The sequence below is a fragment of the Mesoplodon densirostris genome, chromosome X (assembly GCF_025265405.1).
Source record: "Mesoplodon densirostris isolate mMesDen1 chromosome X, mMesDen1 primary haplotype, whole genome shotgun sequence".
Taxonomy (NCBI): domain Eukaryota; kingdom Metazoa; phylum Chordata; class Mammalia; order Artiodactyla; family Ziphiidae; genus Mesoplodon; species Mesoplodon densirostris.
The window spans coordinates 39,853,411-39,871,507 of NC_082681.1; the positions used below are offsets into that span (position 1 = coordinate 39,853,411).

General features: G+C 41.3%; 1 protein-coding gene across 7 annotated transcripts in view; it reads right to left on the reverse strand.

Annotated features, from left to right (window-relative positions):
• Positions 1-420: 420 nt before the first annotated feature.
• PAK3 (p21 (RAC1) activated kinase 3) overlaps positions 421-18,097 on the reverse strand; it is a 117,980-nt gene continuing 100,303 nt past the window's right edge. For all 7 annotated transcript variants that reach the window (XM_060088104.1, XM_060088102.1, XM_060088103.1 and 4 more), the window contains 2 exons: positions 6,110-6,247; positions 421-2,875 (listed from right to left, as the gene is read on the reverse strand). In XM_060088104.1, the coding sequence (XP_059944087.1) occupies positions 2,786-2,875; positions 6,110-6,247 (228 nt within the window). In that variant the 3' untranslated portion in view covers positions 421-2,785. The remainder of the gene's footprint in view (positions 2,876-6,109; positions 6,248-18,097) is intronic.

Here is an 18,097-nt window from a genome sequence, read left to right on the forward strand (position 1 = left end):
ACATAACTCTCCAATGCGGGGAAGGGTCTTTAGAAGCTGTTCTCATTTTAAAATTTACATAGATATAAGTTTGTAAGAGTAAAGCCTACTGGGATATATTACCATAAAATCTTGGTATAACGGGCTATGGTGAAGTAGTACCAGGCTCCTTGTTGATACGCTGAATTGAAAGCATAAAAGAGCAGCCATGGGCCTCCCTGGTGGCGCAAGTGGTTGAGAGTCCGCCTGCCGATGCAGGGGATACGGGTTCGTGCCCCGGTCTGGGAGGATCCCATATGCCGCGGAGCGGCTGGGCCCGTGAGCCATGGCCGCGGGGCCTGCGCGTCCGGAGCCTGTGCTCCGCAACGGGGGAGGCCACAACAGTGAGAGGCCCGCATACCGCAAAAAAAAAAAAAAAAAAAAAAAAAAAAAAGAGCAGCCATTTCTCCGCCTACAGTAACCTGAAGGGTCACTGCTCCAGGTCTCCCCCCAACAAAAAAAGGCCTTCATGACATGTAAGGGATGCTAACAGATAACTAGGGCTTCCCAAACAGGTTTGGGGCTCTCTCCCCTGGCAGGGTATAGTTATCAATGTACTGAATTCTATTTGCATCCCAGGTGTTATTTCACTGAATTCCCTGGCACTATGAATGAAAAATTTAAAAAATACTTAATTTTCAATGAAATCAAAATTAAGGCTTCTCTCTCTCTCTCTCTCTCTCTCTCATTAAAACAATGTGGCATTAAAATTTTCAGGCCCAGCCATGTTTTTGTGAAGTATAACATAGTATGCTTCAAATTAATATTACCACTTGATCTTTTCATGTTTGTTGTTTTATCCCACTGTGGACATTTTTGGGGCGGGGGGTCAAGCCCCTCCCAAATTTCATAGTCAAAGAAGATAATAGGAAATCCACCAGTGGTGTCATCTCCTAAACATAAACACGTGCACTATATGGTTAGCAGAAACTCTCTAAAGAAAGTGCTTTCATTTTAAGGAATGGATAGATAATTATATCGACGGATGTGCCTAGGCAGAGAAGGAGAGAGGCCCATGGCATTGATCTCTTTCCCTCTCTTGCTGGATGTAGATAGGTTCTATTCAGATTCTTGACATACTACAAATCAAGAAGCCTTCTACCGCACAAATTGCTAGCTTTTCAAAGGCTTAGAGAAACAACTATGCAGAATTTATAAAATTGACAATACACTCGAAAGAGAAGCGTATCCTTTTCTATGCAGACACCCTCCAGATATTTTTCTACACTCAGAAGATTCAGGAAGTAGCAACTGTTGAATTTCTAATAAATTGATACACGGTGAAATACTAGTCAAATTTTCATATTTTTCCCAAGCCACAAAAGGAATTCAGTTGGACTGATATTTCTTGGGGTATATGATTGCAAACCCAAATGCTTTTCACTGGAGAACTTCAAGATCTTTACAAACATGTTTTTAAAATTCAAAAGCCCAAAGGGCTAAGTATGAACACACCATATCCAGAAACAGAAATTGGTGACACATAGGGAAAATGGCAACAAGTACTTAGAGCCTAATGTTGACTGGGATGGAGTTTTCACTGACCTCCCATTTATTACAGAGTTGAGTGCTTACAATATTTCTGTTCTCCAGATCTTTAAAAAAATTTTTAACGTTACAAATTGTCAGGATAAATAATTTTTACCAGCCGCAAATGTTGGTTAATGGGTCTGTTTCCTCCTGTTGTGCCTATTTTACAGTTACCTACATTCCACAAGGACAAGACAGGATTAAATTAGGTATTGTTATCTTTGTTTACTGTCCAACAAGGATTTCAGTATTGCATACTTATATTATCTTCCTTTTGGCTCTTGGAGAAAGTCCCGTCTTTGTTTAAGTATGGTTTCTCCTATCAGGATTTCCTAGGTTTAAGACCTGGACTCACCCAACTGGAGTGCCATAGTTTTGGTGTGTCTTTTTTCAGGTATCATGAAGATGAACGAGCTGGTTTATACAAATGATAAATCAACTACCTCTTAAGCATCATCATGAAAATGTGATAAGATTTCACCATTTGAACTTTTAGACATAGAGTTTTTAAAAGCCCTTCCTGAACACACATATTCCTCTCTGCTTTTGGAAAATGTCATAAAAGAAACCTTTTCCAATACAAATGCAGAAAAACAGGTACACAAACCGAGCCACCACTATAGAAGAAGAATAAAAAATTTCAACTCTATTAGGGCATGGACTTCCACATGTTCACACAGTACTTGCTCTGGGTTTTTTTTTTGTTTGTTTTGTTTTGTTTTATTTTTGTTTTTTTTGTTTTTGTTTTTGTTTTTTACTTGCTTTTTTAAAAAAAAACGTTTTGACATTTTTTTTCTGGACATCTAATGACAATGCAAGTGAAAAACATCACATTGGGTAAGGAGTTTTGAAGGAGGTTCGAATGCAAGAGGGACTACTCTCTAACTTAAAAACAAACACAACACTATGAAGAGGGAGAGTGCATCTTTGAGAAATCTTTTTCTTCAAAGTGAATGCACAAAATGAGGGGATTCACTACTGGCTCTTTCGCTTCACGGTAGAAGTGACCACTTTATGGCCACTTCGACATTGCTGCCCTGTTTGGGCTGCGATTCAGGCTTACAAATAAATTACATAATCTGAGGGAGTAGGAAAAAGGCTTATAAGAAGTTTCTATTCATTTGAAAGTTAAAGAATCCCCACCCCATTCAACTGTCTTTTCTTCCAGCTTTCCTGCAGTGGAGTTTTATTTCAGTCTTACTCGTGAGGGAGATGGTGTGGGGTAAGGCTTGCAGTCCTAGCGGCTGCTGTTCTTAATCGCTTCCTTTGCAGCGATAATCAGAGGAGTCAGGCTGGAGAGAGGCTTGGCTAATTTTAAAAATGGATGCTGCAAAAGGGAAAAAAAAGAGGAATTACTAGAATTCTTTCCTCCAACAAGTATATTACTTTACACTTTCAAGGAGTCTTTTTTTTCATTAAAATGTATTTTGTGGATCCAATTAAACATCATTTAAAAAATAGTGCCAGCTTTTGTCCTTCAGATGTTTTTGGTCTTCGGTGTCATGAAATCTTCTAGAAGCTGACTGGCAGAGCTAGAAATTCAGAGTAGGGGTCTTGTAAAATCTTGCTGTATTTGCAAGCCTAACTTTCTGATTTTCTTAAATCCATGAATTTATCTGGAGCAGCCCTCATGCTTAAAAAATTGCATTCTGTTGACCACTCAAGACCTTGACCCTGAAATCAATGGCCTCCTATCTGCTAAACCCAATAGTGTGTCTCCACCATTTCTTTTTTGGCCCCTCTGCAGTGCTTCAAACAAGTGAATAGCCCTTTCTTCTTTGAGATGTTCTCTTTGGGGGCCTGTGACATTCTACTGTCTCGATTCTCTTCCACACACATGCTCACTGACTACTCCCTCCCCCTCTATCTTCCTCCTTGATTTCACTTCCTCTTCCCACCTCCCAGAACTTGACTCTCATCATCTTCTTTTTCTAATTTAATTCCTTGGACAGCTCATTCCTTTTCATGGTTCCAACCTCTCATCAAGCTTTATGGAGATGACTCCCAAATGTCCACTGTGGCACCTGATGTCTTTCCTGAATTCTGGTCCTATTTCTCCAATTGCCTGCTGGATATTTCCTTCTGAATGTCCTTCTGCCACCTTGAACTTACAGCTTACAGTTCCTTGTAAGCTACATTGAAGCCAATCAGTGTTAGCCACTGTAGTATTATCCTCTATCACTTCTGCTTTTGCTGAACTCTACCACTGGTTTGATATTCTGAGGTAGGTCACTTTTGTGTTCCTCTCCCTTATGTTCTACATGCAATCAGTTACCAAGTGCTTCCTTTGCAATGCCTTTTACAATTATCTCTTGCTTTCCCTAGGCCTAATCAACTTAATCCTAAATTATAACAATAACCCCCCTATCTTCCTGCCTCCATTTTTTTCTATTGCTAATTCTTCTTGCATACCACCAGATTCATCTTCCTGAACAAAGATTTCATCAGGTGTGTCCCAAAGATATCTTCAGTGTTTCCCCACTGCCTACAGCCCCTACCTTTTAGCCTGGTGTTCAAGGCTCTCTGTGTCCTGTCTCCTGCGGCTTTCCTTACTGGAACTCTTTACTTCAGCTACACTGTCTAGTTTCTGTTCCCTTGAACCTTGCCTACATGCCTTTGGTCATGCGATAATCCTTCCATCTGAAATTCCTTCCCCCTTTCCCCTCAAACTATCTAAAACTGATCTGTCTTTCAAGGCCCAGGTGAACTCTTTCCTTTTTGCAGACATTTTCTGAATGCCATAGCCCATAGAAGTACGTCTCTAATCAACCGTGACATTTACCGTTTAAACGGCCTTGGGTTGACTGAGTCTCTAAACAATCTTGCATTTTTTCATGTTCCTAAGGAGACTGAACTTCTGAAGAGTAGGAATCATGCCTTTAACAGATTTGTATCACCCACTGCACTTAAACCTTGCAAATAGAAGTTGCTCCATAAAAATCCACTTACTTCTGTCTTTTCTCAAGCCTTCCAGTGGTGTGAATGCCATGTATCTCTCTCCTTTCTAACCTCTAAAATGGGCTAGAGTCAGAGAATGGAGTTATATGGACTTAAGGTGATATACAGATTATAGCCTATATGTGTAAAACGAGAAGATGCAACAAACAAAGTCTTCAATTTTCTCAAAATATCATTTTGCATCAGAAATCTGACTGCTTCAGATAAAAGTATTGTTGGGGAAGGAATTAACTAGATAATTGATTCAATTACCTACATAACTGTATAGCTACCTTCAGAGAACCTGTATCTTCACTCATCCTTGGAAGAAGACACGATAGGAGTGTGTACCAGGATGTGTATGTCGTGTGGTGGGAGGGGTGAAAAGATGCGGAAATGAAGCATTCAAAAGTTCAATTTTTTCATCTATAATTTGAGGCTGTATTAATGAGAGGATTAATAAAGGGCTATTTCAGATCTGACATTTTCAGGCCCCATGACAGCCTGTGAAACGCTCACAGGTAGCAGAGAAGACAAGGGGTAGCTCCCCCAATTCCTCCAAATCGGTTTATCCCAGATATGATTTGGGTTGGGACAGGATGTTTTTGCGTGGGTATGGCTGTCTCTGGAGGGAGCTCAGAAGCAACAGGAACTTTTTGTTGTTTGGCCTAAAACAGACTAACTCTATGGTTAATAACACTCTGCATGACCAAGAGTTATGCCTTTTGTTTAACTGGATTATGTGTTCAAAGTCAGGTAGAACAAGCAATCACTGTTCTTGGCTATTACAGATCTTTATCTTGTTCCCCAAGGAACAGTCAGTCCCCAGCAGTGAAGCTATATGTGTAATCCTGGGCATGCATTGCTTTATCAATATAAATGCATTTTTTCCTCTGTAAATTGGTTTGTGTGGAAGAAAGTCAGACAATCCAGGGCTCAAATCCACGCGAAAGCACTGCCACTCAATAGCTGTGTGAGTTTTAATTTCTACATCTACAACAGGGATAATAACACCTATCCTAGAGAGTTGTAAGAATTAAGTGAGATAACGTTTGTAAAGAATTTGGTATAAAGTAGGTACTAATTACCATCATATATATTAATCCCTGAGAGCCATAAAAAGGACAAATGGTTACAGAGGCACTCACCACTGGATGGTACTCACCCAGGCAAGCAGGTGCCTGCCATTTGGCATCACAAGCAAAGGGGCTTTGACCAGTAAAGCATTAGAGTAGCAGATGCCATGGAAATAATTGCATAGTTATGTAGACAATTACCTCCGGCCAAGAGCACCTGCGTACAACATCCAGGGGCACAAGTAAAGTTTAGAACAAAACAGCAACACCAGAGGTTCACATTGTTATTTCCCTTGCAAAATAAGACTCCAGGAAGAATAAAAGAGAGTTACAGATTGAACTCCCAAGTTCTCAGAAGAAAGGCAACATGCCAATCAAGCACGTATCAGATGCATGCCTATACTTATGTACCTGTGGTCTCAGATCAAATGGTTAGAGCCTAACTCGAACTAGACCTCTTTTGACAGCGCTCTCTTACTGTCACACATCGACATGGAAAAGCTCAATATAATGACTCTCTCTTTGTAATTGTCCTGTTTCATTGTCACCTGTAAAAGCTCCTTGGCAGATCCTCGCCTATCCACATCCATCTCAAGACAGCGATTTAAAAAGTCACGGAATACAGCAGACAGTCTCTCAGGATTCTGGAGCTCTGGGGTTCCATTAGTGGCTATCAGATATAATGCCTATGGAAAAAAAAAACATTAGAAAAATCTATTCAGCATATACATATTAGGATCACGAGTTGGCATACAAGACACAAATCCAGTTTCTTCTGGTTTATATCCTGGGTCTTAAAAATTCCATTTTAGAGAATGACACTGACATATACTGCAAAGTTTCTGTAACATTTAGAAGTGGTTACTCTTGGCAGTAACTGAGGTGACAGTGAGGTGCCCCACCCCCAAAAGCTTGGAAATAAGGTTATAAGGCTGTCCTTTGAGAGTTAAGCCAGAAAAAAATCCATATATAATGAATGTGTGATTAACCACCTAGGAAATGAAACCAAGGAATCTGTGACTAAAGAGTTGAGGAAACACACACACATCCAATCATGTCGACCTAAGTATAACCTCTGGAAGGCACCGTTGCCAAGGTGATTGTAATTTACTGACTGTTTATCTTGATTGGAGAATATTTGTGAGCGGACCAGGGATGAACAGACTACATTATGCAATCAGAGAAGTACAGAGAATCAGAAGATGGCAGTGCCTGGATGAGAAGTAACCCTTGGGGCCCAAGGACTCAAGTACTTTTATCCTGTAGCAGATGTATCCCTATAGATTTTAATCAGGTTCCCCATGAAGGTCTACCTATAATAAGAGAAAATATAAGAAAAGTTGACATTAATAATCCTGTATCCTACTGTAAAATAATTAGTTGCTAATATATCTCTGAGATCTTTGCTGTGGAAGGCCACCACTGAGAGATATCAACTCATGGTGTGCTGACAGAATCAAGGGCCCTGGCCTTCCAGGCCGAGAGTGGGACCCAGAACCATGGTTAATTCACAAAAGTAAACCCATATTTCAAAGGCTCCGCAGCCATAAAAAGCTGGCCATTCCTCATGCCTCCTCTAAGCAAACTATTCTAGAGCACTGAGTATGTATCAGGTACCATATTAAACACTGGAGATCCAAAGATGAATAACAGAATGCCCTACTTTCAAAGATGACACAATTTAGTGAAACAGAGAGACGTATAGATAGCTACCATACCGTGAGACAAGAGCTAACAGAGAAACACAGAAAGTGCTAAGTCAACGTAAGGATGAAACAATTTACACCAGAGGTCAGAGAAAGCTTCACAGAGGAGCTTGGCATTTGAACAGGGTCTTGAAGGCTAAATAGGAGTTTTCCTGCAGGTATTACCACCAGCGTTATGCCTGCCTATGTGACCAGACTCCTAACTATCATGAAGACATGCTCCCTCTTGAACTTGCTTGAACTTTGCAGCAAATTATCAGCCCCCTTTTCCACCATGGCTCCTAATATTATTATCAAAAATATTTCTATCAACCTCCTTTCCCAGGCCGGTTTTCATCAGCTGGTCAGGACATCTCTGCTCCTTTCCAGAAACCTCCAGAGATGTACTTTAGAAAGGGTTAGAAAGGACCGTTTAATCCAGTGGCTGTCAACTTATAGCAGGCACCAGAATCACCTAAAGGGCTTGTTAAAACACAGGTTTCCTGGGTCACCCCCCAAGGTTTCTGATTCAGTAAATCTGCAGAGGGGCCTGAGAGTTTGCATTCTAACAAGTTCCCAGGTGATACTGAAGCTGCTGGTTTCAGGACCACACTTTGAGAACTGGTTTACTCCACCTAATTAAGCAATGGGCTTAATGATTGATGCTTGAGGCACCTGTCCTCACAAACCATCTTTGTTCCTGCATTAAAAGGAAATTGGTTACTGCAAATTACATTTGCTAACTCCTCCTAAAACTCTCTTATTTCAGCTGGCCACAATTCCGCCGAACTCTGCGTCCTTTGCTGGCTTTTTTTCTGCCCTGTAGCCAAACCCGGTCCTAAACAAACACATCTCTTTTTTCCCTTTCCACTCTCCCTAAGTCTGTGTGCATGCCATACTGTTTCATTTTCTCTCTTTTTCTTTTCACCATTCTTAGCTCAATACATTCTACTCCATATAATCTCGCTTCTCACAAGTACTTATACCCAAGTCCTTCTCACCTCTCTTCAATCCACCTACTAAGAAAAAGGTTGACAGGAAACACCCCAACATGTTAACAGTGGTTCTCTCTGGGTGGTAGGATTATTAGTGACTTAATTTTTTAAAACATATTTTTCAATTTTCCAAATTTTCTACAATCAACGTGACTGCTTTTATTCTTAAACCCCCCCCCCCAAACTCTTTAGAAAATGAAATCTAAAAAGCTGTGCCATCCAATTTACACAACAATCTTCATCTATTTCTCTTTGTCCTCCTAGGATTAAACCTGCTTTTCATCAAATACTACCCCTTAAGGGAAACAAAAACCCAGACGATTTCTTTTCCAACTATTGTTTTCGTTTTAATTGCAACAGTATTATTTCCAACTAATTTCTATTGCAAAGATCCACACTTTTAGTTATATTATGGCTAAACTGGCCTTTGTGGACTGGCCTGGGAACATACTCACTATGCATAATGCCGTTTCTATGGGAAAATGCACTCTGAGTTCCAAACAGTTAACTTAAAAATGAACTTGTGTGTAAGCTGGGTCCTATCTTTGCAAAAAAGAAAATTGCTACCGCCTGCCCTGCTAATGGGAGACAAAAACAGTTGTAGGCAACACAACAACCACAGCAAAAAGCGTTTTCCTAGCAAAGTCAAGTCTTAGCTGAAGAAAGATCAAGGAAAATCAGTCTAGGCACAAGTTTATCACATTCTGGTTTTATCTGAGTTAGTGAAAACTCAAAGAAAATGGGCTGGCTGAGAAATTAGACTAGACTTATTTCACTTAGCATAATACCCAGCAAATCAGAAAAAGACAGATACCATACGATATCACTTACATGTGGAATCTCAAAAATAAAACAAATGAATGTATATAACAAAACAGAAACAGACTCACAGACATAGAGAACATACTAGTGGCTACCAGTAGGGAGAGGGAAGGGGGAAGGGGCAAGATAGGGGTAGGGAGTTAAGAGGTACAAACTACTATGTATAAAGTAAATAAGCAACAAGGCTATATTGTACAGCACGGGGACTACAGCCAACCCTTTATAATAACTATAAATGGAGTATAAACGTTAAAAACTGTGAATCACTATGATGTACAACTGAAACTTATATAATATCATACATCAACTATACCTCAATAAAAAAAAGAAATTAGACTAGAGATTTCCTTTACAGTTGGTTGCTCCTTGAGTAAGAAACCCAGATTCATACCTGACTTCTCCTCCTTCCTCAGCTGGAAACCTTCTCCTCCCCCAACCTTCACTCTAATCAGTCTAGTAGCTTCTGTTCATGCAACCTTTAGAAATGTCATTCATACCCATGCACTTTCCTCTATTCCCACTGTCTCTGCTAAAGGTTGGGCTTCCCTCGGACTGTTACGATAGCCTCCCAATAGGTTTTTTCTTACTCAAGCCTTTTTATTCTTCAGTCCATCTTCCTTAACAATCTATCTCATCTTTAATCTCATCATGGCATCCATTTTTCTGCTTTAACAATTTCTGGTGGGTCCCTATGGTCCACAGATGTGGTTTTCAAACTGGACTCTCCAAAATTCCCCTCAAGAACAGCTAAGAGGGAAAAGAGGTGGGAGAGGGAGATGGATGTAGGGATTCTAGGACCCTGCACCCACCCATATGTGTTTCAATCAGAGAAATACTTCTTTTTTCTTTATTTATGCATGCTTCCAAGCAAGGTTTAATTTGAACCAAGAGATCACTATAGTTGTTCGAAAACACAGGACGTAGTAAAGATTCCTTTGCATGGCATACGTAGTAAAGATTCCTTTGCATGGCATAGAAGGTCCTCCATGATTTGGCCCCGCCTCCCTTTCTAGTCCTCATCTGTTCTCTTCTCACCCTAGAGCCCTGCTTCCCCCAACTCCACATACGTACACACATTGGCCAAAGCTGACATACTATTCATGCCAATTATTTCATCATTCCCATAGTAAGAAATGCTCTTTTATATCTGCCTGAAATGCTGCTCCCTTAACTGGTTAGTAAACTTCTACTTACCTTATAATTTCTATTTCAAATGGCACCTCCTTTTTAAAGTCTTCTCCATTGCTCCCAGATGGATATGGTGAATAGCCACCTCGATTTTCTGGGGACTGTCCTGGGTTTTACTACTGAAGGTCCTATGTCCCTCAGTGCCAAGCAAACTGGGATAGTGTTCACCGTGCAGACAGAGTTAGTCCTTCCCTCCTTTGAGCTACTATAGCCCTTTGTTTATATGTCTGTTTTCACATTGTAGGGTGAATACTTGTTACTTGTTCACTGGTCTGTCTTCCTAGACTGTGAAGGTAGGAATTGTGTCACAATCATCTCTGAATTTTATGGCAACTGGCTCAAAATAGGTGTTCAATAAATGTTTTTGTTGCTAAATGAAATGAGAGCCAAAATGTATAAATAAATCTAATAATTGAGCTGGGAATATGACAGACTTTACAAAGTATTAAAGCTCAGAACCTAAAGTGAACTAGTAAACATATAAGAAGATATACAGAGAATGACAAAAACACCCTTTCTGAGTTGAACAGGCTTGGAATGTGGGAACTTCTGAGTACCCAACTCCTCAGCGTGGGAGAAGGAAGAAAGCTCCATGAGCAATGTAGGTAAGGGGATGACATCAAAGAGAGGGAAAGCTGGAGAAAGAGGTCCACAACGTGGTAATCTGCTCTGGGCAAACCCAGAGAGGAAGCGGAGACAGTAAGTTCTCTCTGGAAGTTGAAACATAGCAACTTAGTCTTCTCTGACTGATCGTGAACAGAGAAGGAGCTCTTGATTTTTCTTCAGCTACATCATTAAACAAGGTCTGTTTAATTCTTAAGGTGAGGCAACATAGGCCCCGTTACCTTATTTATAATGTTAGACAGACAACCTTTGGCCAGAAAACGGTGCCTTTCTTCTTTGTGATACACATATTACCTAGAAGTTTCTGGTGTTCCGGAATTTTTAATAACTCTATATCACTTGGCAATAACACACAAACTTTGCAGTTTTCTGCGGACCCTGATGTGCAACTAAATTTACCTTAGTATTCAGAGAAAACGACTTTACCCAGTTGGAGGAATAATTCAATTTACCTTATTGGCAATTTCCTCAGTTAAAAAAGATCAAAGTGGTCATCTTAGAAGTTACCACGTTTCTCCAAAGAAGTCCCAAAACAATCCATATGTACCCAATAAATTTTCATTACGGCAGTTTTGCAACTGGACTAACCATTTAATTAAAAAACTTCAGTTTGTGACTTCAGTTCATTTTAACAGTTTATAAAGTTTAGGTTAAGACGTTAGAAGACAAACCAGGAGACTTAAACGGAAATGTGTTAGTAACCCTGAGAGGTCCCAGCACTGTTATAAAGACTCCCTTTACAAAGAGGAGAGGGTGTGGTGTGAACATTTCTTTCTAAGTTGAATATTTGGGACTCAAAACACATTTTCCCATGGAAATCGTGTTATACATGGTGAACAGGCTCTCAGCCTGGCCCATAAAAGTCTATTTAACAAACAATGTTGGGGCTTCCCTGGTGGCGCAGCAGTTAAGCATCTGCCTGCCAATGCAGGGGACAAGGGTTCGAGCCCTGGTCTGGGAAGATCCCACATACCGCAGATAAGGCCGTGCACCATGGCTACTGAGTCTGCGCTCTAGAACCCGTGCTCCGCAACAAGAGAAGCCACGACAGTGAGAAGGCCACTCACCACAACAAAGAGTAGCCCCTGCTCACTGCAACTAGAGAAAGCCTGTGCAAAGCCAAAAATAAAAATAAATAAAATAAATAAATTTAAAAACAAACAATGTAACTATAAGACAAAGGGCTATTCATCTATATCTTAATATCTGTATAAATACTGTTTTCATGGGAAATATTATTAGCTAGCATTTATTGAATGATTACTATTAGCTCACTTGATTCATACAACAACTCCCTGAGTTATACATGATTATGATCCCCAATTGACAAATGAAGAAACTGAGGGAGGTAGGGTTAATATAATAATTTGCCCAACATCACACAACTAGCAATGAGGGAGTCAATATCTGAATCCAAGGACTGTGAGCCCAGAGTCCACACTCCTGACCACTGCACGGCATCACCGCACAGTGTTCCCAGCCTCTGAGGTAGTAATTCTCGTAAGCAGAGGCAGACAAAGTCTCTTCAAGAGATGAGGCACACTGAGCATGTGCAACTCTACCTCTACCTCTACCAGAGGAAATGGACCCCCTGGAGGTCAACTGTTTTCCCACTTACTTCGAAATGGGGAACAAAAGGCAGGTGCCCAGTTAGGCTTCATATTGTATTCACCAGTGTCTGTATATATGCTGGGAGTTCATAAGCAGTGTGTCCTCTGGTTGTTGCCTGTAACCTACTGCTGTCTTGGTTCCTTTCTCACTTTGGAATTTTCAACTACCTTTGAGTGTTTTATGGGAGAGATTTGGCAATGAGGGACTTGACACCTTAGGACTTAGTTTACTCATGACCTGGGATTTCAGAGGTTACAGGCCAGAGTGTATTACTGCCTCTGATGTGTTTATGGATTTCAGGAAAAGCCCTGGCATTTCTTTCTAAGAAGAGAGTAAATGGGGCCAAATCTACAAAAAAAAGAAATTGCTATATTATAACTACCATTGTAGTCCCTATTTTGACTTATTCAACTCAACGGTTCAGTGTGATAACTGAATAAGCACTGTGGTCTAACTTAGTTCCCTACTTGTCTTGCATAGTAGCTCTCATCTGTCACCAAATTCTGCACAGGGGTAGGGGGCTCTGCTGCTGTTGTTGAGCCTATTACAGATCTATTCCATTATAGCTTGATGGTAAAGGTAATTAGGTACCACTGACTGATTAGGTCTTGGCTTAGCTTTAGACTGCTCCTTTCAAGCATAAAAAACTGGCCACTATGCTTCTCTGGTGGTGCAGTGGTTAAGAATCTGCCTGCCAATGCAGGGGACATGGGTTCGAGCCCTGGCCCGGGAAGATCCCACATGCCGCGGAGCAACTAAGCCTGTGTGCCACAACTACTGAGCCTGTGCTCTAGAGCCCGCGAGACACAACTACTGAAGCCCGAGAGCCACAACTACTGAGCCCACGTGCTACAACTACTGAAGCCCATGTGCCTAGAGCCCGTGTTCTGCAACAAGAGAAGCCATGACAATGAGAAGCCTGCACACCACAATGAAGAGCAGCCCCTGCTGTCTGCAACTAGAGAAAGCCTGCGCACAGCAAAGCAGACCCAAGACAGCCAAAAAATAAATAAATAAATTTATTTTTTAAAAACCAAAAAAAAAACTGGCCACTGCCAGAAAATAAAGACCAGATGAGTCTGATAATGTACATGCTCATCCTAATCTCTCAGGATTAATAGATCTTGTCAGAAAACGTGGAACAGGCTACGTGTGCTCAGGAAGCCACCCTGGGCAGCCCAAGCAACACCCAAGGTTGAGAACCACAGGGGGTGTGGAAGTGGGAAGGGGTGGGCATAGAGATGGAAAAGCAGGAAAACAAAATGGAGCAGGAGGTAGAGGGGAAAAAAAGCTGTAAAAAGCAGAGGGAGCAGGAAAATACAGGACAAGGACTGGGGCCAAAGTACCATGGGGAGAGAAGGTAGTCAGTGGAGTGAAGAGGAAGAGAAATGAAGATAAAGGCTCAACAAATCAGGAAGGTCAAGGGGACCCGATCTTAGGATCCATTCTGCTACTGCCCCATTTCTCCGGTCCTTCTTACATAAAACTTCTCAAAACATCATCTATATTTGGTATGTTGACTTCCTCACCTGCCATTTTCTCTTCAACCCACACCTAGTTTCTAGTTCCAAGATACCGTTTACCGTAATACGTTTGTTCCTATCTCACTTCAGAATATTGGAGCAGGAAGGGACTAAATCCCTGATTCTCTGGAGCTTTTCCAAATTACCATATTAGGATCAAAATCCAGCTGGACTGTGATATGATCTGTGAAACATACATTACTGCTCACATAAATTGGTTTCAACTTCTGTTTTATATGCAGTTCATCAGCAGAACAGTTCTGTATACCATAACATGCTATTCTTCCCAATACACCACAAAGTGTAGATCATGGGTCCCTGCAACAGCTTTATCACTCTTTTGCTCTTCCCTGGCTTCTCCCCAAGATTCCTGTCAGAGTGGGCTCGCCCAGTCCCACATGCAGCATGCTTTGCATCATGATCAAGTGTCTTTCTTGGTAGGGAAAAGGGGATTTTTCCACTCTATGGAATACAGACTTAGTCACGAGATGATGACAGAGATGTATCCAAGCAGCTTTCTGAAGGTCACAACTCTGGAAGCACTCCTACAGACAACACATACTCAAACCCTGGCCCTTCTGGCACTCACGGAAAGCTGTAGCCTATCTACAGCCTAAGAATACAGAATCAGAGTAAGAGACCCAGGAGTTTCCCCTTTTATTTAACTAAATTTCATGTGGAATTCCGATACAGAAAACAAGTTAAAGAGGAACTATTTTGGTGGACTCAAGAGCCACATGACCTCCCCCCTGGGCCCCAAGGATCTCCATGGAATTCTAGGAGTCCATGGAATTCGTAGCGTCCATTGGTAACCAATAATCTTGTCGAATTCCATTTGTTTGAAACGATAAGGAAATGGAGGCCCAGCAAGAAGTAATCTATACAAGGTCAGGGGGCTCCTGACTGGCAGACCTGGGAACAGAATTCGCTCTTTGACTCACATGATGCATACCGTTGGTTGAGACACTAGATAGTTCCTTGTCTGGTCCCGTCACATTCACTGGCCACACAGAGATGAAAAGTGCTGATGGATTTTGCCATCTAAGCAGTGGGGTAATGCTTTAAAAAAGAAGGAAGGGGATTTCCCTGGTGGCACAGTGGTTAAGAATCTGTCTGCCAATGCAGAGGACACGGGTTCAAGTCCTGGTCCGGAAGATCCCACATGCCATGGAGCAACTAAGCCTGTGTGCCACAACTACTGAGCCTGTGCTCTAGAGACCACAAGCCACAACTACTGAGCCCGTGTGCTACAACTACTGAAGCCCACACGCCTAGAGCCCACGCTCCGCAACAAGAGAAGCCACCGCAGTGAGAAGCCCGCACACCGCAATGAAGAGTAGCCTGTGGAACATGTCATTTTAAATATATTGTAAGACTCAGTTTTAATAAAAAGTTTAATATGAAAAAAAGAGTAGCCCCCGCTCGCTGCAACTAGAGAAAGCTTGCGCTCAGCAATGAAGACCCAACACAGCCAAAAAATAAATAATGAAAGAAATTTATAAAAAAAGAAAAAAAACAAAAAAGAAGGAAGGAGGAAGGAGGAAAGGAAAGAAAAGAAAAAGAAAGGAAGGAAAGAAGAAAGAGGGAGGAAGGGAGGTTGAGAGGGACGAAGGAAGGAAGGGAGGAAGGGAGGAGGGGAAGGAGGGAGGGAGGAAGAAAGCTACAGCAAAAAGTTCAGCCTGCTTTTGGTGATACTGTTAGAACGTTGGCTCTTGCAGCTACAGAGCTAAGACTGCCTTAATCAAGTTAACTTTCTCTGCTGCGAGGCTTACACAAGACACCTCAGAGTATCCTTTTATCAGAATGCAAAGGGTCTTCTGAAGTGATGTTGCAACCAGGTTGGAAAAGGTATATTTCAAAATGATGACAAAGGTCAGAAATTATCTTAATTATCAAGCTAACCCTAATTTTCTTGGTGAAGTCATTTTTCATTGGCAAAAACACAGATTTCAAAAGCCATAGGATAAACATGTGAGTGGGCATTTCAGGGGCCAAATGTCCATCATCACACTCTGTGATTTGTCCATTTAGAATGAACTTTGATTTCAACGGACTTAACTACTTAGTTATAGGTCTGGTACCTATTAGGGCAATGGGCATATGCATCCTTGGCTTCTTCCCAAGCCTTGCTTTAAGGACACTGAGGAATGATAAGATAATAAACAGTAGGATAAGGGAATATCAGTCATGGCCAACAGCAGGTCCCTGGTCACCACATTTGTCATCTTTCTTTGCCTCCTCTTCGCCTGGTCAGAGTCTCAGATTTTCATTTGCTGTGGAATCAATTTCTCCTTTGGCTGTCTTCTGGGTCATAACTCACCAGTTTGAACTGTCTGCTTCTGAAGTACAATCTAAATGAGACTTGCAGCTTTCCTATGGCTAGGTCCCATTTTCCTATGCTAAATTCCTGACAATCAATGATTCTTAAGAGCTGTCTATCTTTTGACAGGCAATATTTTTTTCTGATTAAAAAGAAACCCTGTTACTGTTCTATAATTATTTTAGTTGCAGTTATCCCAACTCACCCCTCCTTTTAGGCATAGGTTTGCCCTCAAAGTAGACGTGTCAACAAACCATCAATAAACCTTGCTGTTCCATAGTGGCTTACGGAAAAAGAAGGGAATGCTCCCAGCTCTTCCTGAAATACATTCAAAACAATATTGACTGAGTGCTAGCAAAGTATGCTTGCTTCTCTGGCGCTCAGGAAGTTTATGTCTGACTTTAATTCCAAATGAGCACGCGCCATCAAACCCAGACATTCCAATCCACAACACAGGTTCCAGCACTTTGGCCCTTAGCTGCTGCTTTTTCGTTGCTAGAGAGTCTCTTCTTCTGCTTAACTCTCTTCTCTAGACATACAAGCTAACCAGAATTTCCCCGGTTCTATAATTAAAAAAGAAGAATAAACTAACATGTGTGTAGTGCTTCAAGTGTGGGGACAGGGGGAGTAGGGAGCCTCTTAATGTAGACAACAGGTCTGAATTTACACTTCTGCCCTCCCTTCTCTCTGGCCATACAGTTTATGCACTCCTAATCATGAGTAGCCAGGCTGAAGGCTTTATTATCACCAGTATGTGTTATGTACACAACAGCTAGCACATTGCAATGATGGACTCCATTTGCAGGAGAAGCAAAATTGAAAAAGAAAATGGGCATATTATAGAGGTATATACTGAATTAATGTCATTTCTTTTTTGACAGCATCACTGGAATGGTAAATCAAAGAATGCCAGGGTGTGTCAGGATTTCAACAAAGTGACCCATGATACTTTTTTTAGATGAAAAGGAGAAATGTGGGCAGAATGATAGCATGCTCTTTTCTGGTTGAGCGACCATGCTCAAAGAGGGTTGATGAAGAACTGTTTTTCAGTATAGACAGGGTTCTACAAAGGGCTTGCCACAGAGCTTTGTATTTGCTCTAGGCCTTGGTGTGGGAACTTGACGTCATTTGTTCTTGAAGCTCCACAGATGAGTCCAATGTGCAACCAAGGAGGAGAACCACTAGTACCGGAGAGGCGGTTCACATACTATCCTAAATACTATTTTAAGCCTTCAGATAATCTCTTCCTGATACCGAAAACTGTCTTCCAAAGATCCAGTGTTGGATACGGTTTCACAGATGCTTAAAGCAAGGGTAGAAAGAGAACACTTAAAGTTCATCTCAACTAGGATAAAGGTCTGGAAAATTACACAGAAAAAGGGCTTCATCCACAGGGTCCAGGAGGGACCTCAACTGGATGTCACTGAGACGTTTCACCAACACCAAAATCCCTCAAAAGCCATTGACAAGAACAGCCCCATTATGTGGAATGCCAAGTTAATAAAGAGGCACTCTCTTAGCGCTGAGGAATAAAAACAACAACAAACCGAAGATTTGATTTATGGAAATGATTGTGCTTCCTTATTTAGAATCAGGTCATTATAATCCCACGTTTATAAAAAGATAACTTCAAATTAACACAAAAGTTGGGGAGATGAGCAGTGTACCAACGTTTGATTTGCATATCCACAGGGAAAGATCGATTTTAACTCCAGTCACTTTGGCAAACACAAAGAAAAAGGCAGTTTATTATTGGAGGCTTCACTAA